General features: G+C 37.6%; 4 protein-coding genes across 9 annotated transcripts; 2 read left to right on the top strand and 2 right to left on the bottom strand.

The window, feature by feature from the left end:
• Window positions 1-4,609: 4,609 nt before the first annotated feature.
• On the top strand, window positions 4,610-10,349 carry LOC106654403 (putative uncharacterized protein DDB_G0291608). Of its 2 annotated transcripts, none has more exons than XM_023463649.1 (5): window positions 4,610-4,752; window positions 6,975-7,746; window positions 8,297-8,958; window positions 9,052-9,206; window positions 9,497-10,349. In XM_023463649.1, exons 1-5 carry the CDS (start codon window positions 4,633-4,635, stop codon window positions 9,801-9,803), a joined length of 2,016 nt encoding a protein of 671 aa, XP_023319417.1. In that variant the 5' UTR covers window positions 4,610-4,632; the 3' UTR covers window positions 9,804-10,349. The 2 variants fall into 2 exon arrangements, with proteins under 2 accessions (XP_023319417.1, XP_014229732.1); XM_014374246.2 differs by having other exon boundaries at window positions 8,297-8,961.
• A 464-nt stretch (window positions 10,350-10,813) lies between these two features.
• Window positions 10,814-13,088, bottom strand: LOC106654412 (autophagy-related protein 13 homolog). The gene is made up of 2 exons (XM_014374260.2): window positions 11,534-13,088; window positions 10,814-11,168 (listed from the first exon to the last, which is right to left on the bottom strand). Exon 1 carries the CDS (start codon window positions 12,844-12,846, stop codon window positions 11,593-11,595), a length of 1,254 nt encoding a protein of 417 aa, XP_014229746.1. The 5' UTR covers window positions 12,847-13,088; the 3' UTR covers window positions 10,814-11,168; window positions 11,534-11,592.
• Window positions 13,089-13,508: 420 nt separating this feature from the next.
• LOC106654357 lies at window positions 13,509-19,197 on the bottom strand. Of its 3 annotated transcripts, XM_023463671.1 has the most exons (18): window positions 18,810-19,197; window positions 16,991-18,434; window positions 16,842-16,930; window positions 16,643-16,771; window positions 16,479-16,566; window positions 16,295-16,408; window positions 16,068-16,214; window positions 15,906-15,997; window positions 15,732-15,842; window positions 15,442-15,661; window positions 15,248-15,372; window positions 15,119-15,166; window positions 14,977-15,041; window positions 14,632-14,891; window positions 14,322-14,558; window positions 14,107-14,248; window positions 13,830-14,035; window positions 13,509-13,747 (listed from the first exon to the last, which is right to left on the bottom strand). In XM_023463671.1, exons 1-18 carry the CDS (start codon window positions 18,822-18,824, stop codon window positions 13,551-13,553), a joined length of 3,729 nt encoding a protein of 1,242 aa, XP_023319439.1. In that variant the 5' UTR covers window positions 18,825-19,197; the 3' UTR covers window positions 13,509-13,550. The 3 variants fall into 3 exon arrangements, with proteins under 3 accessions (XP_023319439.1, XP_023319438.1, XP_023319440.1); XM_023463670.1 differs by lacking the exon at window positions 18,810-19,197 and having other exon boundaries at window positions 16,991-18,561; XM_023463672.1 differs by lacking the exons at window positions 13,509-13,747; window positions 18,810-19,197 and having other exon boundaries at window positions 13,940-14,035; window positions 14,103-14,248; window positions 16,991-18,561.
• A 368-nt stretch (window positions 19,198-19,565) lies between these two features.
• LOC106654387 (probable E3 ubiquitin-protein ligase bre1) lies at window positions 19,566-25,886 on the top strand. Of its 3 annotated transcripts, none has more exons than XM_014374214.2 (3): window positions 19,566-19,742; window positions 20,193-20,447; window positions 20,565-25,886. In XM_014374214.2, exon 3 carries the CDS (start codon window positions 20,714-20,716, stop codon window positions 25,226-25,228), a length of 4,515 nt encoding a protein of 1,504 aa, XP_014229700.2. In that variant the 5' UTR covers window positions 19,566-19,742; window positions 20,193-20,447; window positions 20,565-20,713; the 3' UTR covers window positions 25,229-25,886. The 3 variants fall into 3 exon arrangements, with proteins under 3 accessions (XP_014229700.2, XP_014229698.2, XP_014229701.2); XM_014374212.2 differs by having other exon boundaries at window positions 20,187-20,447; XM_014374215.2 differs by lacking the exon at window positions 19,566-19,742 and adding an exon at window positions 19,762-19,894.
• Window positions 25,887-26,050: the final 164 nt, after the last annotated feature.

The raw sequence follows: 26,050 nt of genomic DNA, 5'->3' as shown, positions 1-26,050 counted from the left end.
TTTGTCGAGACCACGTGAGCAAAGGAGATAACTAAGAAATTCAAGTGCTCGAAGTGTTTACAAATATTGAACAGCATCATTACCAGCAGATGAAGTCAAGTACAAGGTGGTAGGAATTTTATCTCAGTACAGACGTAATGCACATGGGCGGGGCGAAATAGTCAAGAGTGGTATTTGATATATTTAAATTGTACTCACTTCAGAAAAAAATCACAAGTACGCGTGCATTAGAAAAAACATTGTATGGAAAACCATAAGAACGCGATAAAAATGTTGTCGAAAAAATCCTTTTACCTTATGGCATAAACCATGAAATTATTTTGAACACTTCTGAATACCAACTAAGAGAGTATCCCTGCATGCCGATAATACAGGGTACTACGCAATTAATTAAAAATACGATTATTCATAATTATTGTTTTTTTCTTGGATAATGCACGGAATTGTATGAAAGTTGACTGTAATGTTGATGAATAAATCTTTACTTATTTTCGCTCAATTATTAATGAAATTAATACTTTTTCTATAAAAATCAAGTAACTGTTCTTCTTTTCAATGTTATCACTGTCCAGTGGACAGTGTCCAAGTATAATTTTACTTTCATCGGACTTATAGAAGGACAATGTTTTATTTTATTAATTAGTAAACTTATTATTACTATTGGATTGAATAGCTTTTTTGAAGTACTTTGCTAAAGTATTAGCATGTTGAATTTACCAACGTAACTATCCGTGTGAAAAAAAAGAAACGATGTATCCGTAATCGTGCAAAATAACTGGCTGACGAACAAAAAATAAAAAAAAGGTACCACACTAGAGTAATTCGTCGAAAATAGGATAGAGCAGCTGTATACATCATAGAAACCTCGAGTACACCATTTATAATACACTCGTTACAAATCAGCGAAAAACCGGAACGCATGTACGTATACGTATGATGCATTAAATTCGAGGCGTGGATATACAATGCACCCCCATGCTTCGGAGCGGAACTATTTCTTTCGACGCATTTGCACAAAGAAGTCGGTTGCGCGCGGCGCAGCAAACCCTTACCTTATTCCTACGTACATGCCTTAACCGACACGCGTCACGGGCGCCGAGGTGCGCTCAACGCATACATATATACGGGGCACGCGTCCCATACTACTTTGGTAGAAGAGCTACTGCACACGAACTGCAATGCACCGATGATCGTTTCATATTGTACAGCAGATGTTGCAACGAGCTGGGCACGCGATGAGCAAATGCCTTGAGTATAGAATATGTATGTACGTGGGGTTGGGCGCGCACCTTCGTAGCGACGCATTGTATCGGACGAAAATCGCCAGCTGCTGCTGGATCCGTCGCGGAGGAGAGAAAATCGCTCAATGAATATATTGCGGAAAAGTCAAGGCTTATGTGATCGTGCATTGAATCATCGTTTGAGAGTCAAAAACAAAAATCCTCCTACGCTCGATACGACGCTCGTTTGTATTTTTAGAGATTAACGACCTTTGACGAGCGCGCGTACGCCTAATATATAACTTCTTCCCTATGATACTTCTTTTTTTTCTTTTTTGACATTTAACCGTTGCCGTGCCGATGATATGATTTTTTTTTTTTTGAGAGAGAGAGAAGAAGAAGATGAAAAAGAGAGAAAGAGAATCAAGCGCCATGTGTGTTGTCGTCGATTTAAATTATAGTATCCCAGTAGGCTGAATAGCACGAGGAGCAATTTATATTATAAACACGCGAGTTCAAATTTATCACGCCGAGAATAAGCAAAATCGATAATCAGCCTGCGGCTTAGTTTTATTTTTATTGTTGTTTTTTTTTACTACGTGGGTCGTTGACTTTGATTTCGAGACTGCGCTTTGATACATGGGTCAAAAAAGAGAATACTCATCGAAGATAATCGATCACTTCGACGCTCGACCGTTTTTCTTGCTTTGTTTGCACACTTCGGTGTACCAAAAGTTTGAAGTTCACGAGCGACGTTTGCTTGTTTTTGAGATAAATTCACAAATGTCACGAGCATTTAATACATATATAAGTTACGATGTACAGACCTTGGATGTAGCAGTTCTCGCCTAACGCAGCTCGACGCGATATCATGTGTAGTTTACCCGTCCGTTTTATTCCTTCGTCTCATTTGCTATATCGGCAGAGAGAGAACGAACGAGAGGAAAGATCGCCGCATTGCAAGAGAGCGAGGAGCTGCAAAGTGATGGGCAACACATGCGTCTTTCATGCGAATTTCTTCTTCATCTTCTCCTTCGTCGTCTTTTTTTTCGCTTTCGCGTCGATCGTCGGGCAAACGGATTTATCGCAAAAACAGAACACCCTTTTAAGAGGCTCTTATTCACACTTGGCCTGATAAATACACTCGCGATGCACATATCATACACTCACACACACATACTCGCACAGTTTTGTAACACATCTTCGTCGAACGTTGACTGACGGTTTTTGCGTGGGATTTCTCAGACGCGGAATGCGCGGTGGCTAATCAATCCTAATTTTCTGTCCCACTTTTTTGTTTCGTTTTTTTCAAGTACTTACGAACGTCCGCTTCCATTTCGACACTTTTTCAAAAAAGGTTTAACGAATGAAAACGATTAATCAACACTGCGACCGTTAAAAATGTTTAGGTTATCGACGTTTATCCACTCATCGAATACTAATTGGAAAAATTGAAAAACGGAGCAACCTTGCAATACTGATACAATATGTAGGGGGAGGCATGCAAAACTCGCGACTGCGGTTCTGCTATGCTGCACACACGCATACACACATAGACACGCACACACACGATACACGCTCGATTCCCTCGCACTGGGCCGCGTTTAAATAAAAGTCCGTTAGAGCCCGGAAGAAAAAGACCTTTTGCTACATTAGTGCATGTACTTGTATTGTACGAATGTATGTGCTGCAGAATGTAACAACACAATCAGCTACCCCCCAGTACACACACGCATATATATACGTAAAAGTACGTTCTGCACCCGTCAATTATTTCGGCCACGGCGAAGTTCTTTTTTTTAAATTGTTTCTCTTCGTTTCGAACATTCCTTCGAATTTGTATAAATACATTCACTCGAAGCGTTCAGGTATTCTTCTTTCTCGAATCGTTTGTAGCGCTGTCCAAATTACTTGGGGATTGCCATAATACACTTTTGGGAAACAATGCGCGGAGCGCGCGCGATGCTTGCAGCGAGGAAAAACCAGTTGGCCCGCTGAGCGTGCGAATGCGTATCGTGTCTGCGTGTGTGTGTGTGTGTGCGTGCTGTCGCGAAAAACCCGTGTCTGCGCGCCAAAAAAGTGTCGTCCTTTATATGCATCTCGAATTACATCTTCCTTTCCTCGGCTATCTTCGTTTGTTTTTCGTCCAAATCGAGTAAAACAGAGGAGCAGCTTTACATTACCCGCGCATCATCGGCAGGTCTCGCGTAAAAAGCACACGCGAATATATGAGCGACGGTGTGTGTGCGCAGAGGCTCGTGGTCGCACACGAGCGAGCGGCAAAGCACGATATTCCTTTCCCTACGTATCTATACGTCCCATATACAGTACCTACATCGTCGTCGTCGTCGCGCATTTACTCGCACATCCTGTATAATATACGTAGTACTTCGCGAACGGCAATACAGCGGCACGCATACATATACATACGATGCGAGTGCTAAAAAGCCAAGAGAGAGAGAGCGAGGGTCTCCCCTTGCACGATACGACTTGCCTACAATATATATAGATATAGGTAGTCGCCGTACGTGCAGTGCACATCTGCCTGCCGCGCGCGCGCTCCGTATTTCTATGTATATAGGTATACAACATACAAAATAATTCCAAGTGCGCCGCACGACGACGAGCTTGTACAGCGCGCTCAACGGCAGGGCGCCTTCAGTACGGAGAAAACCGCCGCACGGTACACGCTCGCTCGCGCGCACCCCCCCACCACCTCCTCGACGGAATCATCACCATCAACCTCGTCGCCGCCGTCATTCTCGCGCGGCCGGAGCGATATACACGAGCGCGCCAGAGTTTTCTCTCGCTCCGACAGTGTGCAGTTTGTTTTTCCACACGACACAACAGTGCTACTATTACAAGTCAGTGTCTCTCGGTTTTTGTTTTCCAGTCAGTGCTCCTTTTGTTTTGATTTGTTTTTTCGTGCCGATACACGAGTTAGTGCGTTAAATGAGTGATCTGTGCGTAACCCGATCGGTCGACCGATCATAATGTGCCGCAAGTATCCGAGCAGCGGAGAAAAAGTGAATAGCATTAACGAGCCCAGCAACGACGGCGAGCTACCGCGAGTCCCAGTGACGATCGGCCGTCGTCATCGCCTTCATCATCTCGTGCAGGAGGACCCAGAGCCAAACGTCAACTACTACTCGCTCGAGCAGCCATCCTGGCAGACGACCTACGTTAGCAGTGTTACGATCCTCCTAGTCAGCAAGTGAAACGATTCACAGTCAAGCACAGAAATTTTCATACCACTTTAATCTCTCGCTGCAGCTTCGAAATTTATTATTGTTGCGATTCGACGACTTTTTGTTTTTACCCGATTGCAAGAGCTGGACGAGAGCTCGAGTGAAGAATTATATACTTATTTTAATAAGATAACAGTAAAGTACACACAAATACCAAAGAAACAATGGAGAACCAAATGAGACAGGACCCGAACCAGTCGCACTGCTACACGAACCCGTCGTTCTGCCGGCAATCCGAGTACATAGCGAACGATAACGACCTGCCACCGCCTCCGCAATTTCAAGTGAGATATACATATTTTATTTATATATTTGCTTCTCTCTCGCGTTGTTTCTTTTTGATCGATGATTTGCCGCTGCCACTGCTGCCGATGCAGGCGCGTGCTCAAACGTGTAATGTATTGGAATATATATGAGGGCTCCGTCATTGAACGCCCCGCCAGGTGGTCGCATGTGCGGCCTGTCTTTTGCACATAGGTATTTTTATACGTGTGTGCGTCTGTATAGATGTACACAAGGAGCGATGAGCAGCTGACACGCGCTTTTGCGCGGCAAAAATCTACGCACTTTCGCCCGTTAGAGAAATAAAATAATATAAAGCGCTGCCTTGAAATCTCTCCGAGAACCAATCTCGTTTTCAGCATTTTCTTTCTTTTTTCTTTTCATTTTCTCTCTCTCACTCTCGTTGATCAAAGCAATTATAAGACGTGACATGGCTAATCATCGGACGCGCGCGGAGCACCGGTCGTCATCGGGCAACGAGTTTCCGATCTCGCGCGAGCGATAAGTAAAAAAGAGTGCAGTGGCAGCAGCCAATGCCTTGCTCCGACTCAAGTTGAATTATACATAGTTATATAGTGAACAAAACATCCCATAATCGATTCAATGATAAATACCTATACTTAGATAAAAAAGAAAGGGAAACATATTCATTCATGCGTTTCTGCCACTGCTGCCGCCGCCACCACCACGGCTGCGTTTCGTAACGGTTTTTTCTCTGTTCAAAGGCACTGTATATATAGGTAGGGTATACGTTGACAAGTAAAAATAAGGGGTGCCCAGTGCGGCGTCCGAGAGGCAGGGGATGACTATATACTTATGTGCTTACACATACATACACACACACGTGTATGCTAGACGCGCATTGCTTGTGTATATGTAGCGCACGAGCCGCTTTTACTCTCACCGATCTAATGCTTGAATCCTTATACATACAACGATCCATGCCGTTATGTAGTAGATTTTAAAATGTGTTAAGGGTCACGGGCGCGAGCCAGCTGTCAATTTTCTTGGGGAATGCTTAATTTTAATGAATGGTATTATGTCAAAAAGCCGATAAGCTATATATAGACAAAGACGAGAAGAGAAAATCTTGTATTATTTTTATTTTTTTTCCTCCGTGTACCTATTTCAATGCTGTAACGCGTAACAAATAAGGGGGAATCATGGGGGACGATGTGTCGCGCGCGCGCGGGCGGCAGACTGGCACGCGGGGATCGTGAGAAAAGTTGATAAAGCACGCGACATGCTTATGATATTCGGAGCATCGAAGCCCAGGTGCTGCTCCGTGTATTACTTTACAGGCTGTACATAAGTTTCTAATCGTAAAGTACACACGAGCGTTGTTTACTTTGTGACATCTCGATTCTAATTCAAGCGAAATGAAATACATAGTCGTGCATAGTAGCACACATATACAGGGTCTTTCCGTGTTTTGGTGTGACAGACGAAATTCGTATCATTGTTTTGACGATCCGCGCGCACGTTTGGAGTAAAAATTCACGCGTGCAACGTGTCAAAAGTATTCGGAGTGACGTTTCAAAAAAATTGCCTTTTTTCTCTCTTTCTTCGATGTCGACGCGCCGGGAGCACTCGTCATCGTGTGTGCATGTGCACGCGCGCTCGCATTAGTCACTTGTTCGAACAACAATGAAAACTCGAATTCGTTTGTCGTTGCACTTATGGCTCTCTCTCTCGAAGAAAGATGGAGCGAGAGACAAGTTGTTTCATCCGTCTCACGCCTACGCGTTACATTTATCGGCTGAATTTCGTCGCGTCCGAAGAACCACTTTACGAGATCTCTCGACGGCTCGTTGTTTACGATCGTAATGAGTTGAATGACATCCTTGTGCTCGAAGTGAAGAAAAAAAAGTACACGAGCTGCGTCGACGCGTTGCATGAACTCGACACAAAATGCCAATCAAAGAATGTTCTTTCTCGCTTTATCGATCGATCGATGATTCGCACAAGTCTTGCAATCGATCGTATTAAACGCGCATACGAACGATGAAAAAATGTACGAAATGTCACGCGCATTGATTCGAATATGTCATCTGCAACCCACACGTACATAAACTTTGAACAAGAGCAACTTTCCAATACGCTACACGTTCTATAATCTAAAATCAAAAGTAAAACGCCCCCGCACATAATATATTTCTATTTGAATTTGGTATTAGCATTTATGTATGCATAAGTGATTACAATCTTGGCTATGTTTAAATAGGTGGATGACTTGCCGCCGCCGCCAGATGTGCACGACAGTCCGATGCCGGCCAACAAGAGCCTGGTAGCCCAACCTCAGCCACAGTACGGCCAAACGAATCCCGCCTTCGTGCCCAACAGTCCGGAAAACGATCATCATCATCAGCCGCCACAGCATCAGACACAGCAGCCACAGGAACATCATACGTCCTTACAGCTGCAGCAGCAGCAACAACTACTGCAACAACTGCAACAGCAGCAGCATCTTCAACAGCAACAACAGCAGCATCAGCATCAGCAACAATTGCGCCACAACAGCGTAGCGAACCTGAACCAGACGAGCCATGCCGCGATCGATCGCTACTGCTACATCGACGAGGCCGAGCCGAGTCCGGCCGAGCTCGGCGTCTCCTCGCACAAACGCTTCGGCAGTCTGCCGCCGAATCGGCTGCGTTACTACAACAACAATCGTCCCCTGGCAGCCGATCGCTACGAGTACATCCAGGACGAGACGCCACCCGCACCCGCACAGCAACAACCCCGCATCGTCCAGGCCAACAACAGTACGGCGGGCAGATACGCCTTCGTCGAGCAGCAGCAGCTCCAGCAGAGATCGGCGACAACCACCATACAGAGGACGGCCTCGGTGAGGTCGTACAGGACGGCGGCCGACGCCAGGTACGCCAGCATGCAGGCGCCCGACGGCGCCGAGGCCAGTCCCGTGCGACAGCCCTGGCACGAGATGGACGAGAAGTTCGGCAACGCTTCGAGGAGACAGATCAGCACACCTAGAGGTAATTGCTCGCGCACACACACATACGTATACGTAAGCGATACATCGATGATAAATTACATCTCTTTCCACGCGAGGGCAATTGCACACACACACAGCTCAGCTGAGCTGCGCCGCGGCGGCTGCATTGGGGGCCCGTTCCCACGATCGATAGCGAAAAAAAAGTGTTATAAGAACGTACCCACACACACACACATGCAGCACACACATACCCATACTACGTCTACCTGCCGTCATATATAATAATCAGCGCGTCATTCACTTTCTGCCTCACGCGAAACCTCGCGCGCGCGTTTTGTTGCGATCCCCGACTCGCGAGAGCGAGCTGAGCTGCGCCAGAAGAGTGAGTGAGAGGAGCGAGCCGACGAGAGATAATAACACGGCGAGCCGCGGCGCGCACTCTTTTTTACTTATATACGCAAACTCTATAACACGTACCTTATGCACACCATGCGATGCACCATCTCGCGAGACTGCTTTGTCATAATTTCCTCGTGTACGTAATAATATTTTAATTGCACTAAAAAAAATTAAATGAAAAAAAATTCCAGGACGATACACGAGCATACCGCTGCAAGACGACGATCCACCGCCGAGCCTGCCGGAGCGCAACAATGCCGCCGATCTGCAGCTGGTCGCCTCGCCGCCGCGCGGCAGCGGCTCCAACAATCTCGCCACGCAGAAGCTCCACGAGATACTGACTACGCCGAGGAAGCCGAGGACACCGCGCGGCGGACCGGCCACCGACCCGATGCTCATGCAGTCGCCGAGGCAGCAGCAGGTCCCGGTGCACCAGCCCACGACGCCTCGCGGTGCCTTCACGCCCGGCTGCTCGCCCTCGTCGGCGGCGGCCCACCGGGCGATGAGCGCCTCGCGACAGCAGCTCCAGATGCAGAGCGGCGGCAACACTCCGCTGTCGCCCGGTCGACGAGGTCCCGGTAGCCTGGGTGGCCCGCAGATGACCTCCACGCCCAACAAGGATCACACGCCCTCGGCGCGTCGCTGTCTGCCGCTCAACGCCGAGACGCCCTACGGCAGATCGCCGGTGACTCGTCAGCAGCAGCAACAGCTGCAGCAACAGACGCCGGTGAGCAACGGCGCGGTGAGATACCACGGCGAGGGCCTCAGCGACGAGGTCATCTATGGGGACAGGAAGAAACAGGCTTCGGGATTCTATCAGAGCGTCGAGAGCGCCTTCATCGCCCGAACAGCGGTAGTGAGTCTTTGCTTAAGACGTGTTTTGACGTGAAAAATCGGCACGCTTGCTAGAGGACTTTTTTGTAATTTTCACTATTTGCTTTTTCAGGTACCACCTTTGTCACCACCAACGAGCGAAGCCAATACGACACTCGTTAGCGCGACCGAAAAGGCCGATCGCAAGAATGCACCTTTGATACTCTTCTTAGTCGGAGTACTGACGTGCGGTTTGAGCATTTACCTGTCATATGCTCAGGGAAGGAGGTACGTGTTAATTTTAATTGTCAATGAACTTTTTTCAAAACATTTGCACGGATCACGATATGCTAATTTTTCGAATTGCTAAACACTTGAATTTTGTACAGTCATCGATTACTATTGTTCAACAATAAAGATAACATACATTTATGCGGTCGTTACCGCTTGTATCTCGAAAACAGATGCTCGGCGTGCTCGCGCGCTCACGTCAACATCAATTAAAAAGCCCGTCACCATCATTACCGGCGATCAGTATATGCAATCGTTTAACACCTGTCCTCTTTTTTCAATTCCAGGTACTACTTCGACAGCGCCATAAGCTGCGGCGCCTGCTGTGCCGTGGCCGGCGCGTGCCGCAGCATGCGTCGCACCTGGACGGGACTCGGCCTTGCCGGTCTCTCGGCGCTCAGCTGCGCCGGCCTGTTGCTACTGGCCGCCAAGGCCCCCCGCCCCGGCACACCTCTGCACGATGTCACGGCCGGGGCGCTCTGCGGCGTCTCGGTCCTCGGCGCAGTCTTGGCGCTGCTCGCGCTCATCTCACCCAGATGCACCTTCGGCAGACATCGACGAGTACATTCCTGGATACCGAGATTCTCGCCCTGATTCTCCGGGAGCTGCATTCCAAACTCGATCTAATTTCATCATTATCATTATTACTATTTTTTACCTGATTCAAAAGTCTTGAGCTTTGCGAGCTTGCCGCATTCCTTTCCGTATAGCATACGAATCGCCGGCGCGTATCGTCGGTTTTACTCTCGATGGTACTTGCTACAGCTGTGCTTTAGCAAGCACTATCGAAGATGGAAAACAAATGTACACCGATGTTTGAGTGAAATTGTAATTAAGAGTTACTGGAAGATATCTAAACTATCTTTTCTAATAACTTTTAAAGAAAATTATGCGAGTGTTAGAAATTTAAAAAAAAAACTACCGAAAATATAACACGTTAAAATTAAAATTTCAGTTCCATAAATCCTTTAGACTTTTGATTTGAATTTACAAAATTTATAATTTGATTATAATATTTTTCAGTTGCGTCCGTGAAACTTTGTACCAAGATCAATGAAAACGGATTAAATAACAAAAGTAAACAATTTTATATTTTTCGACGATCAAATCAGTGTCAAAAATGCAGTTAATTAAACCAAATTTGTAACTGATATTTTATAATTAATTTTTAATTGACATATGATTAAAAATGATTTATACTTTTTTACAGTAAAAAAAACGATATTGTACAGCTTAATTATAATAAATAAATTATATTTATCAACAATGGTAAAACAAATAAAAATATATGTAATTATATAAGCAATACTTCCTCATGTAATGTGATACATATTAGTATCACAGTTTACTGATGGTTGCTGATAAATAAATGCCCAAAATGGGTCAATTTAATTTTCTTTTTAAATTTTCACGTTGCTCGATTTTTTATAAATATAAAAACTAATAAATGAAGATTGTCGTAGGTACTTTTTTGTAAAGTATAAAAAGTCTGAAGATAAGAATGAATATTCTTTAATTCCATTGAGTAAACAAATTTTATACACATTTTTACAACTTTGTACACTATACAATGTTTTTATAATAAAAAGTACATGATTTCAGCAAACGATAGCATTATACAAAGAATTCATTTTATGTGTCATGGTATATAATACAATGAGTTTCAATGTTTACTTATGATCAATTTCAATACATCAAGCATTTTCTTTTCCTCGTGTATCAAGTCTTACTCTCTGTCGTCAATCTACCTTTGTAACTGAGTTTTCAACAGTTTTTCTCTGTTGACTGTTTTCAGGATTCCTCAGCAATTTTGTTTTCAACGGAATTGTATCAACCAAATGATGATATGATTATCTTTGGATGCGACCAATTTGTATATTAAAGTTATAATTAATTTCATGATTAAATGAATGACCCATTTCTGATAATATAGCGTCAATCCTAATGTACACTGATATCCTGCAAATAAAAATCATTGTTTATTTTTATTTCAATTTATACAGATAAGAATATTAAGTTATACTCAATTCTATGCAATAAATTGGCAAATTTTAAGCTCATATTTTATCATTAAACTTACAAAAATAATTTACTTTTGACAAGGCAGTTTCTTTTTCATTTTTTTTTTTTTTTTTTTTACAAATAAAAAGCTGTTCATATTAAAAATACAATAAAGCACTGAAAAGCATCAGACAAAGCTAAAAAGAGCATAAGATATGCAAGAAAAACAAATTAAAAGGATAAAACTTTTGTTCATAGTATAGCAATAAGTTATTTTGATTTAAAGATAAAAACTACTTGAAAAATCCTCATTTAATACTCACACATGAATTAGGTTCATAAACCCATGATTGCCTTCAGTTGCCAACTATGATTATAATATTTAATTATTATTTTCTGATTTATTGAGTGATTTCAATAAATCTGCATACTGCTGCATATTTGTTTCAAAGGCCTCAAGTTGTTTCGTCAAATCGCCTACTTGTTCTGCCACTGTCTGCTCTTCACTAAATGCTTGCAATTGTGGTGCACATTGACAATCTTTATAAAAAGTTGCTAAATCAGTTTCAACGCTATTCTGAGTATTGAAGGGCATCTCAATTGTTTTGGGGCACTCATGATGCACAACAATAAATCCATCGCAGGCACTTGTCATTGTAATACTGTTCCTAGAGTTCCTCCTAGAGTTATTAGACGAATAACATTTTATAGTTGTATTTTCATTTGAAAGTGGACTGTTTCCATTTCCAGAATCAGCAACGTAACCAGATGTATTTGAATTAACTGTTGGAACAATTGTGCTAGGACTAGGTGATGGTGTTTGAGGATGTATTAATAATGAACTAAAAGGTATATCAAGATCTGCATCATCACTGATCTTCATTATGTGAGTGCTATCAGCAAAAGCTCCTTGTTTAATTATAGTAGTATCTCTTGACATTTTAGAATTATCATGTGTTTTTTGATATCGTGCATGTTTAGGACTTAAATCTGTGTGAAAGTGATCACTTTTCAACATAATCGAATCTCTACCAGTTTGCGTTGGAGATATAGTCATTTTAGTTCTATACGACACTGACAACTGTATCATACCCACTGGTGTAGGCACCTGTCCAACCGTAAGATGCTTATAATTATCACCTAGATTGAGAACTTGAGGTTCGCCCATGAATATCCGATAACATATTATGTAGGAGTCTGCTCCTTGTCTTCGACTCAACTTGTAGGCAGGAGTAGTTCTTGAAATACTCAAGAGTGACTTCAACAGCATACTCATTCTATTGTAAATTGTATGAGTGACCCTGACATTGTGATCACAACGATCTGGAAAAACGCCAAGATTCCACATTTCCAGTACCATTCTGTCACCCTCGGCCGTTTTGAGAGATATTTCCACGCACAATGGAAGAGATGACGAAACGATGTCCTCGCATAGTGCTTTCTTTGCCTCCATGTAAACTTCAGGAATGTCTTGTATTGCCAGATTGAACCAATCTGTTCCCAACGGTTTGCACTTCACGTCCACTTTTTGCCCAAGACGAGACTGGACAATTATTTGAGCGCATTTTAGCGCGAGAAATTTTGTGAATTTCTCAAGGTCGCGTCTGTCGTGCATACTTAGTTTATTAGAAGACATTTAAAACTCAATTTCGAGCAGAAGAAAAAAAATTGATCAACCCGTCATCGCACATACGAAATTACTAAGGTTATGGATGTTGCCAAATGCACATATTGCATTATGACGTTTAGCACTGTCCCCCTCTGGCTTCGAGTGCGAGAATTTGCTCATAGATGGCGGGGAATTTTTTTGGTGCTGCGCGATTGGGAATACAACGGCCAGACGCTTCGAATAAAAAACAAATATAGATAATGACAGCTACGTTGTCGACTGACGCATACATGCTATATACTTGCACACTGCGTCAGAATATCGAGTGACGACTGCGTGTGCGACGTAGACGACGTGCGAGCATAATGCTTAGATTAGAATTGCAGCGAATGTATTTATACACATTGATAATGAAAATTAGACGTTGGAAATGTGTAAATGATTCGAGGTGAAAGTAACAAAATTATACTGTTTTATGTGTAAATATTTCAAAGTTAGCTATTGACAATAAAATTATTCACAATTAAGCATTCACACAAAAGTACAATTGTCTTGATAAATATCCAAGTTAAAACTCTATGAAAACTATGGTGTACAAAATTTTACAGTATTTAAAATAACGAGATTCTTTTTATTCCTTAGAAATGAAATTTTCAAATTTAAAAAAAATTCTTTATCAATCAAATGAGAGCATCCTTTAAAAAAATCTGATTCAATGCTTTCAATAAAATTTAAAATTTAAAAACTGGTTGAAGTATGGCAAAAAGTGTTTGTACACTCCAAGCTTTACCAAGAAGCTGCAGTCGTCTTGTTTTTTGAAGATTTGCATCCGTGTAATGAATAGGAAAACCAAATATTTCTTCGAGCTCGGTTACCCAAAGAGAATCTTTTTTACCATCCATTAGCACTGGTTTTATATTTTCTTTTGCTGTAAATAAATTAGGTAAAAGTAGGGTAAAAATAGGTACATTATTAACATTATATCTAATTTAAAAGTTAAGCATATTTACTTTGATTGAGTGAGTTTGATCTTGTTGTGACAGTCGCAATTTTTTTCACCAAAGCCTGACGATTACATTCTTTTCTTAAACAATCTTGTAATTTAACATCATTCAATTCGTATGGTCCCCATGGTAAATTACCCCAAAAAAGTCTTGGTCTATGCTGTGCTGAGAAATCTGCTGAATCAAGTAATTTAGGCTCTCTTTTTAAATTTCTAAAAAATATAAGTGCAATAAGTATCATGAATAAGTATATAATTAAAATTAAAATTATCTTAATACTTGCTTGCTGATTTTAGTTCTATATATTTTTGGCATTGATGCAACATTTTCAAAAAGCCAAAACAAATGACGCTTTTTATTATGCTTTTCAACAAGTTTTTTTATTCTCACATACTCATAAAAAAGTACACCAGTTCCTTCAGGATCTAATAAAAAAGTTTTTTAATTTAAAAAAAGAAAGTTAAAAAATTTTGAGTGCTATAATATATTTTACTTTACCATCTAGTCCTCTCCTTTTTGGATTAGCTAAACTCAATTCATTGCATGGAGATCCTCCAATCAATAAATCAATGGGAGCTATCTTTTTAATCATGTTCTCATCTATATCTCTGACATCTCCTAATTGAATGATTTTCTTACCATGATTAAAATAACTAACTTTCATTGAATCAGGGTCGATCTCACTAGCATAATAACAATCAATGTTGACATTTAATTTTTTTAAAACTTGTAGACCTAAAAAAAATATTTAATATTAAAAAATAAGACAATTCTATTTTGAATTAAACGTACTTGTGATTTTACATACCGGTTCCAATACCATCAAATAAAGATAATACTCTAATTTTTGTATCTTTATTGATGTGCTGAAAATTTGTTTGTTTATCATCATTACAATTAGAATTATATATTGAAAACAATCTTTTTCTCCAATTTTTTCGCATTTTCATAATACTATTTTCAAGTTGACTTGAATCACAAAGATAACAATTCCATGGTTGTTTCAGTAAAATTTCATCAGCGCAGTCTGGACTTATAATTAGCTTGATACATGCTGTACAAAAAACTCTGTAATCCATTATAGAAGAATTCAATTTGACTTAAAAGCCAACAAAGTTTTGTAACATATTTTGATAAATGCAGATATTAATACCTTGGACAGCTTATATTGTCGCAAACTGCAACAACGTCATCACAACCACAAAGAGTACAATAAAACTGAAAAAATGTTTCATAAAAATCATTATACATTTAATTTTGAATCTTAAATTTTCTATTTCAAATTGCAAACATACACATTTTCCATCGTTTCCATAAGCAAACATTTTCGGTTCAAATTGTTCCTAAAAATAAAAGATGTCTATGAATTTAAATTAACACAGAAAAAAATACCAAAGTTATAATTTAATCTAAATAAAAAATACCATGCATGGGTCACATAAAAAAGCCTTGAAAAATGGGTGCTTCTCTAAATGTATGTTATCTTCAAAGCAAATCATACATAACGAATCTAAAGATAGTTTACATTCTATTGCCAGTTTTATATTACCTTAATTTAAAAAATATTATCATTTAATTGTTAACCAATAAAAAAGTTTGATGTACTAATTTTACATACTTGATTTCAATATTTGTTGTTTTCTTTCACCGCTATCAGGGTGGTCGTTGATTTGTATTTTTAATTGTTTTTTAATTGTTTCAGAAAATAGATTTTCTTCATTAGGTTCTATTAAGCGTTCTTCTATTAATTTTTTTTCTTTTTTAGATTTAAGGAAAATATTTATCACATCATCAATTTTCCAAGATTCTGATTGATAGTCTAATACTGCAGAATAGTCCTAAAAATATTTTAATTATTATAAATGTAGAAAATCGATATTATCATAACTTTGTCTAACAATGGGTTACTTTAGCTGCTTGCAAAACTGCTCTACAAAAAAGGTCATCTTTCATTTCTTGTATTTTTGCTGCCATTTTTTTTATTCCCGCAGGAAACATTAATATTTGACGATATTCAACCTAATAACATTTAAAAAATTTTAATTTACTAATTATGAATGAATTAAATTGATTGAAACTTACTTGAGAATATTTAAAATCACCATACCACATTACCCATTGATGCGCTATATTTGGCTGTTTTCTATTAAGATGCCGATAATCCATAATTACACCTGTTACATGAAACGAGTTTTAAATATACTACATTTGAAAATCAACGTACAATGAAACAATATAAATTACATGGCCAATAACTGTATCCAGGCCATTTGGCCCAAACGATCATTCCCGGTTTTTGATCCGCAATGTCGATACCACCTGGTCCGATGAATTCCGGTTTTTCGATTTTTTTTCTTTGAACATTTTTTACTTCTAATGTTTTATTGAGTCCTGAGAAAATCAATAGATTATACGAGCATAAAATATTTTTAAAAATAGGAAATTCACAACTGTATCGAGTTAAAACGTACGCTCATTTTCTTGCTCTTTGAGATACTGCTGAGTTTTGCGGTAATTTAATTCTTTCAATTCGTTCAATTTCTCAATAACATCATCGGGATATGGGTCGAAAATCAGCTGATTTACTGAATGATCAATGAAATATGATTGTTTTAAAACAACATTCGGTTTAACAAATAAATGATGAAAACTTACACTCATTTTTATGCGATAAAACGTTGCATTTTATCCATAAAGAAAATGGTTTCTGGAGAGGTCCACTAGAGAAACGCGATTTCAATAACTGCAAAAAGAATTTAAATGTTATTATTGGTTTTATAATTTTATTTAATTAATTATTTAAATTAAATTCCCATTACCTGTACAGTTCTGTAACAAACAAAATCTTTAAATTTTTTATCGCTATCCTTGACTTTTGGATTATTACTCAAGACATCAAATCTTGATACTATATCAGCCGAAAATAAATCGATGTGTTTTTCGGGTATCTGTAAACATTTAAATTAATTTATAATATTAAATTTTCTAAAATAGAAAAATGTAACATTTTTTTCTTACATTGGATATGAGTAGCTCGCCAATCCAGATGACCCAAACGTTTTTCGGCGTAGAAACCATGCCAGCGTCTTCCGCTCGAATTATTATCGCTAAAACAAAATGATAATTAAAAAAACTAATCGATCAAAATTACAATACAAATAACATACCAGGCCACCATACAGATCGGTAGTGAGCCCAAACCAATCTCCCGGGAGTATAATCGATTTTTTTCAAAGATTTCCTGACATCATCAATTTGCTTCACGAACTGTCTCGTTATGCGACGCTCATCTTCAAAATTTTCATCTGTAATAACTGGTGACTTATTGTTACATACATTATCATTAGATAATCGAGATTTTTTTGCATATTTTTTTTTTGGTGGCTCTTGCGAATTTTGTGATACATCTCCTTTTTTCGACTCGGCCGATTCATTGATCTTAGAAGTATTATTCGTGCTAACTTTGCCCTCTGAATTTTTTTCCGGAAGTAATCCTTGATCCACATCATTCGCCGACTTTCTATCCAGACGATTTTGAATGAATTTCGAAACTCTTGACACCAAGTCGATTTCGTTTTCCCAATCAGTATCAAAGTGCAGTTGTTGATTCTGAGTTTTGTATTTGTTCAATCTCTCACCAAATCTTTGCAGCACAGACTCATCAGAAAATAAATTTGATTGATAAATTGATTGTTCGATCGTTCCTGGGTAATTGGGATTAACAACTTCATCGGAAGTGGTCGATACCGGTAAGTATTCATCAATATCCAAAATATGATTTGATTTATTTTCCGACAAAGATAACGGAGATGGGATCATTATCTCGTATAAATTTGTATCAATCTGCTCTTGTAACTGCTTCGAGTCAAAAGTGTCGACCTTATCGTTCGCTATATCATCGATTTTTTTATTTTCGGAAGCAGCCGAGATTTCACAGCCACATGATATTGACGACGGATCGATAGAATCGAGAGAATCAATACTGCGGTCAGCGCACAATCTCTGCCACAAGATCTCCGTCATCGATAAATTTTTTTTCCCGCTGAACATTGGCTCGATCAAAGTTTCATTCGACGTTTCCGTCAAATTCATTTTTTTCGGAGTCGAAGTAGCGACGATCGAGCTGGGATCGACGTTCAAATCATCGCGAAATACATCGTTCGTCGAGCCTAGCATTTCCAAGAAATCGTGCGTGGAATTAGCTTTGCGCTTGTTTGAGTACACGCGGCGCACGTCGTCCGTGCGGCTCAGCATCTCGCTCGGCGAATCTTTGAGTAACTCTTCCAGATCGGTGTCAACGTTATTGAGTTCCAATTTACTCAAATCCACAGCGGGACAGATGTTTTCGTCTGTTCGAGTGTAATCAGGATCGTCGAAAAATATCGACCCGATGACACCGCCGCTGCCGCCGTCGTCGTCTATTTTGGCGCGACGCGACGACGATTCTTCTTGGATTTCGACGAAACTCTGTACTTCGAGTTCGGAGTAAGAAGGCTGATCGTCACATTCCATCGATGGCGTCGACGTAGCATCATCGTTTACGAACAAATCATTCGCTATCATCTCCATCCACACGTTGCTCTTCCAATAATTTCCAATGCCTTGACTTGTCTGTAACATACATAAAAAAACAAAAGTATAATCATTTTGATTCGACATTCTAATTCGTTGCTTTCGACTGTCATGTGCGCAAGATACTTATTTGATTCGCGAGAAATTCAAAAAAACAAAACATCGAGTTACGCGACCGATACAATGCGCTGTGCTAGCATGTAAATAAACTGACTGTTTCGAGCATTGCACTGGGCAGGTTCCTGGTAATTTCTAAATAAACTTTAGTTTTTTGTGTTCATCTTATTATGAAGCTAATTTTGATTATAATAAAGATGAAATGATAAAAAATGAAATTATTTACAGTACAGGTTCTCGGGTTCGGCTTACAGAATTACGGAGCGAGAATCGTATGATGTAGAATAAATTACTTACCGTGGTGGAGCCCATTATTCCAGCGAATTTGTAAATTTCGATGAATAAAAAATTGGCAGATTGACTCTTAGAAGTTGTTTGTTCCTTTTTTTATAAAAAATCAATAGTCTTCTTTACTGGATTAGGAAATATTAATCTTCGACTCACTCAATTCTTTAAGATCTTTTGGCTTATTCACTTATTATCCTTTGCCTAAATTACAATTCATTCAATTCACATGCATTTGTTCAACTCCTTTTCGAACAAAATGAACACAAGTATCATTCGACACGCGCTAAATACTCCAACACGCTTCGCGACAATGAGGGCAAGTGTGTTACAATCGTGATGAAAAAAGGCGAATCGAAACACAAATGCGACGATGGTCTCGATGATTGAGAAAATGCGCTCGCGCCGCCGATGCAGCCTGTCAAAAATCTCAAATCTGTGCGTCTACGGAGTACGGACTACGGAGTATTTATACGGAGAGAGCTGAAATATTTGACTGTGCAGCAGGTGAAGCGCTGCGATCGCTTTTCGCAGTTGTGTTTTCGATACGAAAGGGCAAAAACTTCGGAGGCTGAAACAATGACAAAACTTGATTTGAAATAAGAAAATTGAATGTATTTTTTTCTTTCATTACAATTAGTAATATTATTAAATAATATTCATGAGTTACTACAGCAGACTTATATCACGTATTGTATACAAATCGCACATTTACCATGCAATCTTTTTATCTGAATCTTAAACTTTCAAAGAACTTTGAAACAACTGCGCGCGAGGATAAATCCACGCGGGCAACGAACGAACCAATGACGACAGGAGTCGCAGGAAAAAGCGCGCCTCTCTCGATTAACCTATGAGTGAATCTTTGTCTCCTCGCATAACGTGTGTTGTTTACATGGTACAAAATAAAGGCAGGAGGCGGCATACCTCAGCATACGAATGCCGGTATGATACTTATTGCATCTTTACGATTGTACTCTTTTAATTTCAACTGCTATCTTGTGTAGTAATTGTTTTAAGGAGTTTTGTGGCTAATAGTACTTTGGGCAATCGCGCGCTTTTTAATTCTTAATCTTGGGTGTCGAATGTCAATAGACGTGAGTGTGTGTCAAATTATTCATCCTTGCAATTTTCGACATGCAAGATAAATCAATTAAATTTGCTTCTTAAGTTGGTCAAAAATTATAATAATGCAGTTTTGTTGATAATTCATATAATAATGTTTGAATAATCATCCCTTGAAAGCAAATAAATGTTCGTCAAACAAACTCCGTGTCGGTAAAAACGCCGCTTCGTTTTAACGCCGCCTCTTTGCTTTTGCTCCAAAAATTAATGCATGATCGTTTGCCAAATTCTTTAGACATTCAAATAAATTACTTTATGAATAAGTTCCAGATGCCAGAGAAAAGAATTGATCGGTCAGATTTTTACGATTGATGGTGAACTCCGAAAACTGGACGTTTATGAATGTGGATACTATGCTGTTTATTACATTATCCCCACCGCTGCTCTGACACGACCGTCCACTTTTTGAATTCGTACGTTACAATACAAAAGGAGAGCAGTACATTTTTCGTTGCCGATGCAGCATACACAAATACTAAAAATTTGGAGTTCTAATGGCTTGAATTCTTTAACTGGAAGTATGTGGTTAGTACTTTTTTTAATAATATATATCGTTTCGTTCAAATTTTTCTCGATATCTGTCGAGCGGGTTTTTTTTGTCATCAGTGTCATTCCATGTCTCATTTTGATTCATTTTTGTAGGTGAAACATGCAAGTTTCGAGATAATTTTTGTTCAATGATTGAAATAATCAAAGGCCAAAAAATGCCTAATGTCAAACTGTGATTGTCAACAAGTGAAATTTTTTTTATAAAATTAAAGGACTAGTAATAACAATAAGTGTCATTCAAAATGGATGTGTGGGAAAAAATCATTGTGCAGTGGATAAACAGCCTCCAAGAAGATCCTGCTGATCACATTCAATCATGTGACGAATTAGAAGATGGCACAATTTATTACAGATTAATAAACAGAATCAAGCCTTGGGATTGCAATAAGTACAATGGTGACAGCAAAAAATCTATGATCATGCAATTTTTAAATCATGAATATCCTAATATTACATTTATTATTCATGATAAAGAATTTGAAATGTTTACCATTGCCATTTTAGTGCTCTCGAGATTGTCTTTAGAAACAGTTTTTCATACATCATTGTGTTCCAATATGCAGAGTGATGCACAAGTTAAAGTGAAATCTATTTTAGAGTCTGTGTATGATTTGGGGAAAAAAATTACTCTGGATGATGTGCAATCACTATTTCTAAATACTGATAAGAGTACTTACATCGAAACTCCAAATCACGTATTAAAAGAATTTTTAAATTCTCCTGTACCTCAAACAGTTTCGAAAGATAATAAAATATTTGATCAAGCAAGACAGTTACGACATTTGCGAGCAGATATTGAAACACTACGTTATGAAAAATCTGAACTTATAGAAGACTTAAAAATACAAGATCGAAAAGTGAATGAATTGCAGCTCAAATTGCAAGAAGCATTGGTTGAAATCAAATCATTGCGAGATGATTCGTTGAAAAGTAATGATACGAGTTTCAGTAGCCCTAATAAAATAAGTGGTTCAAAATCTAACGAAGTGATGTATGCAAAAGAATTACATAGTTTAGAAAAATACGTGGCTGATCTTCAAGAAGAAAACAATCAATTGTTAAAAGAAAAGAGTAAATTAGAAGCTGAATGTCAGAAATATAAATCCAAATATCAAGTGGTAAAAGAAAAAAATAAAACTAATGAACATGTCATAGAGTCTGTACTTCAGCAAATTGAAAAAAAAGAAGATGAATTGACTGATTTGAATTATAGATACGAGGAACTTCGTTTGCATTTTAAACAAAAACCAAGACTCTCTCAAAATTATAATGAACATAGTTTTGAATCCAGGGATATTTCTCGTTTAGGTGAAGTTTCACTTGACAAAAGTGAGATTCTTAGTTCTGTTGTAGAAGTTCAATTACAGGATACTAAAAAAGAACTCATACATACACAAAATAAGTATAAAGAATTGGACAAAGCTTTGACAGTTACTTTTGAAGAATATACAAAATTTATGACAAAATATAATATTATGGAAGAAAATTATATTGAAATGAAAAACTTATATGATACAAAGTGTGCTATAAAAAGAGATGATCAATTCACTCAAACTATTCTTGAAAATCAAGAACAGTACACTCAAACTGAGATTATTCAAAATGATGTATTTTCACAAACTGAAATTGTATGCAAAGAAAGTTCTGCACAAACAGAAAGTATTTTGAATCAAGAACAACACACCCAGACAGATAAAACTATTATTCATGATAGAGATTCACAAACAGATACTTCAACAATTGGGAATAGAGAACAATATATACAAACAGATAATTCTACTATAAAGAATAAGCAACAGTCTATTCAAACAATTTGTTCAACTATTCAAAACAAAGATCAATATATGCAAACAGACAAAAAGAGTATTGAAAGTAAAGAGCAACAAACAGATACTCTGAAACTTGAATCACAAGACATTCAAACTAACTGTTCATTCTTTGAAAATAAAGAGCAGCAGGTGCAAACAGATTATCTAGAATTGAAGGTGCAACATACTCAAACAATGATTGAAGTAGAAGAACAATGTGTACAAACTGACAGTTCAACAATAGAAAATAAAGTACAAAATACTCAAACTGATTGTATTGAAACTGAAATGAAGGGCAATCAAACAGATTTACCTAATATTCAAGAACAGTACGTTCAAACTATTACTTCAACAATTGAAAATAAAGAACAATGTATACAAACGAATCCAACTGAAACACAAGAACAATCTATGCAAACATATAGCTCTACGATTGAAAATAAAGAACAATTTATACAAACGAATCTAACTGAAACACAAGAACAATCTATGCAAACGTACAGCTCTACAATTGAAAATAAAGAACAATTTATACAAACGAATTTAACTGAAACACAAGAACAGTCTATGCAAACATATAGCTCTACGATTGAAAATAAAGAACAGATGATACAAACTCATAGCTCAACTGTAGAAAATCAAGAACAAAGTATTCAAACAGATTGTGTGTCAGTTGAAGTGCAGCAGACTCAAACAAGTACAATACAGATACATGAACAAAGTATGCAAACTGATAGTTCTACAATAGAAAACAAGGAACAAATGATACAAACTCTTAGCTCAACCATAGAAAATCAAGAACAATCAATGCAAACAGACTGTGTATCAGTTGAAATGCAATACACTCAAACAAGCACTATAGAGATGCACGAACAGTTAATACAAACTGATAGTTCTACTATAGAAAACAAAGAGCAGATGATACAAACGTATTGTTCAACAATTGAAAATCAAGAACAGTCTATGCAAACAGAAAAAGTTGAAATGGGAAATCAAATCATTCAAACTGAAAATTTACCTGTTGAAACACAAACTACACAAACAGAATTGATAAGTAATATTGAATTTTCTACTCAAACTGAACACAAAAGTGAAGAGCAGCACACTCAAACAGAAAATAATAATGTTAAAGTAAAGATTGAATATAGTTCTGATGATAAGGAAATGCAGAAGTCAGTAGATCTTAAAAATAATATTATTGTTCTTAACAGCGATTCAACACTAGAACAATACACTGAAAAATTATCTGATCTGTTCAAAATATTATTCCAAGATCTAAAGAATAACTTGAACAAGACTTGTGCTGTTTACAAACTGCATGACAATGATTCATCAAATGCTGAATTATTTACTTTATCAGAATTAAAAGATTCCAATATGATACATGTTGTTGTCAATAATATTTTTGAAAGCAAATTGAAACTTTTGGAAAATTTGAAAATTATTAATTCAACACCATTAAAAGAAAATGATGTCAATTTAATGCAAGTGGCATGGAAATCTACGTTTGAGTCCATTAATGAAAATTTGAAAACTCATAAAGTATCACTATTGCTGGAAAAATCATTTTCATTATTTGAAGAAAAGAGTAACTGTTTAATGCAGAGTAATAGTAGCATCCTATCAGAAGTTGAAGAATTTTTCTTAAAAAGAAGTGAGCTGAGCACTGAAATTAAAAAATGTAATTTGGAAGGTTTACAAACTTTATCAGTTAAACTAGCTTTAACTGTACAATTTGTATCAATAATGAGTCAACTTAATAATTCAAATATGACTGAATCTGAGAACTTCAAAGAATTCATGACAACTATGAATAATTTCCAGACAATTTACAATAAATGGAACGAAGAGCATTCTTGTAAAATTAAACAAATTACGAATCTCATCAATAAACTAATAGTTATGTATAGATTAGCTGAGTCTTGTGAGTATAAATTAAAATCTTTTATAAAACAAGAAAGTAAAAAGGTTGAAGTAGATTCAGTCAAAGTTGAAAAAGAAATTCTTGAAGTTCAGAAACATAGTGCTATTCTTGATGAAAAATTATTCAAACAAAAAGCTGATGAGTTGCTTACAAAGCAAAAGCAACAATTTGAAAACTACATGAGAGAAATGCATGAAAAGTACGAGCTTAAACTTGAAAAAATGAAAGATAAGATGAAAACTGTTTACAACAGTCAGATAGCTGCTTTGAAAAAAGAACAAGAGCAACTATCAACAAATGAACTCAAATCTCTGCAGGCCAAGATTGAACAGCAATGTTACAACCACACAGAGGAATTGAAGAAGTACAAAAAACACATCAGTGAACTGACTACTCAATTGTGGGACGTGGGAGAAAAACTCATCATTGAAAAACAGAAAAAAGAAGAATTTATGAGTAAATTAAAAGAAACAAAAATTAAGTATGAAAATTTAGAAATTGCTAGCAAAAGAAACACTCCAGATGAAAATTTCAAACATCCACCTTTGCGGCAAGATTCAAGAACACTTTCAATGAACTCCATTGAAAATATACCGCCAAATAGAATTCACTTTGTTAAAGATTTTCAGATTATGGGAAATGCCTTCAAAACTGAGGATGAAGAAGGGGAAATATTTGATCCAATATATTTAACAGAAATGCAAAGAAATCAAACGGAATTTCCTTTGTCCGATCCTGATCGCCTGTCGGTATTGCAAATGAGAAACGCTAAATGTAAACCTCATTTGAAGTCATCTTACGCTACGGAAATGCTCAACAACCCCGTAGGTTTGACGGAAGACGAAATTCGAACTGGTGCTACTGCAGATGAGATTTTCAATGATAGCTGGAGCCATAGCCTACTAACAGGAAAAAAGGTGAAGAAAAAGGACAGAACGAGAAATGGTTCTGACACTCCGAGACAAAGTCGTCGATTTAGCAATATCTTCCGTAAAGGTAGATTATCAACAGGTGGAAAATCATAAAAGACTAATTCTTCTGCACATTTGAAACTTCAAACAATTTTAAATGTACAGATTGGAATATCGTTCTCCGAGTTTTAGACATTACCCTTTTGAAAATTGTATCCGATTAACATCTTTTATTGTATTTTAAATTGTTAATGATTTATGCATAAAACAGTTATCTATAACAATTTTGAAATCTTGAAAAGAGTTAAAAATTTCTAATTTTACAACAAGAATTCTATATCATTGATGAGTTCAAATTAAGGAGTAATTGTAATTTTATATATAAAATAGTGCCGAATATAATAAAAACATGTAAATATGTAAATAAAATTTACAATGAATCTGATGAATAAGCATTGGCAACAATCGAAAATATTTTTAAAAAATTTCGCGGTAAGAATTTTACAATATTCTTATTTTATGATCTGACTATTTCTCGTACCAGCAAGAATAGCAAATAGTGATATGATTTGATCAAATAAGTGGCAATAAGATTATAATTAAGTTCCTAATTGAAGAAAATGTTTTTTTTCTTGACACGTGAGAATTTTAGTTCGTATTTCAAAAATAAAGTACTAAAAGCATAATTGTGTATATGATACTTTACATCGTAAACTTTTTTTACTGCGACGAAATGTTTAAATTGAACTTTTTTTACGATTTATTTTTTAATACTTTTAGTTTTTTCAAGACATTTTTTTCTAAGCGCGTTTATGCAGCATTGTACAAAAAATTGTTATAAAATAACGCAACGTTTTTAGAACTATAAGAAATTTTATAAAAATTTTACTTTGATGATAATAAATTTGGTAATAAAACAATTCGTTCTTTCTTTCT

This window comes from Trichogramma pretiosum, unplaced genomic scaffold (assembly GCF_000599845.2).
Source record: "Trichogramma pretiosum strain Unisexual culture from Peru unplaced genomic scaffold, Tpre_2.0 scaffold47, whole genome shotgun sequence".
Classification (NCBI taxonomy): domain Eukaryota; kingdom Metazoa; phylum Arthropoda; class Insecta; order Hymenoptera; family Trichogrammatidae; genus Trichogramma; species Trichogramma pretiosum.
The sequence above is the reverse complement of the archived record's forward strand: the minus strand, read 5'-3'. Positions and strand labels throughout refer to the sequence as shown.

What these genes read in the sequence shown, in the direction of transcription:
- LOC106654387 (XM_014374214.2), top strand. Translation starts at nt 20,714, where the DNA reads ATGGATGTGTGGGAAAAAATCATTGTGCAGTGGATAAACAGCCTCCAA.
- LOC106654412 (XM_014374260.2), bottom strand. Translation starts at nt 12,846, where the DNA reads ATGTCTTCTAATAAACTAAGTATGCACGACAGACGCGACCTTGAGAAA.
- LOC106654357 (XM_023463670.1), bottom strand. Translation starts at nt 18,482, where the DNA reads ATGTCGAATCAAAATGATTATACTTTTGTTTTTTTATGTATGTTACAG. An exon ending in GCGAGCTACTCATATCCAAT is followed by an intron (nt 16,772 to 16,841) that starts GTAAGAAAAAAA and finishes AAATGTTTACAG; the next exon opens with ATACCCGAAAAACACATCGA. An exon ending in TTTATCGCATAAAAATGAGT is followed by an intron (nt 16,409 to 16,478) that starts GTAAGTTTTCAT and finishes TTGATCATTCAG; the next exon opens with TAAATCAGCTGATTTTCGAC.
- LOC106654403 (XM_014374246.2), top strand. Translation starts at nt 4,633, where the DNA reads ATGGAGAACCAAATGAGACAGGACCCGAACCAGTCGCACTGCTACACG. An exon ending in CACCGCCTCCGCAATTTCAA is followed by an intron (nt 4,753 to 6,974) that starts GTGAGATATACA and finishes ATGTTTAAATAG; the next exon opens with GTGGATGACTTGCCGCCGCC. An exon ending in TCATATGCTCAGGGAAGGAG is followed by an intron (nt 9,207 to 9,496) that starts GTACGTGTTAAT and finishes TTTCAATTCCAG; the next exon opens with GTACTACTTCGACAGCGCCA.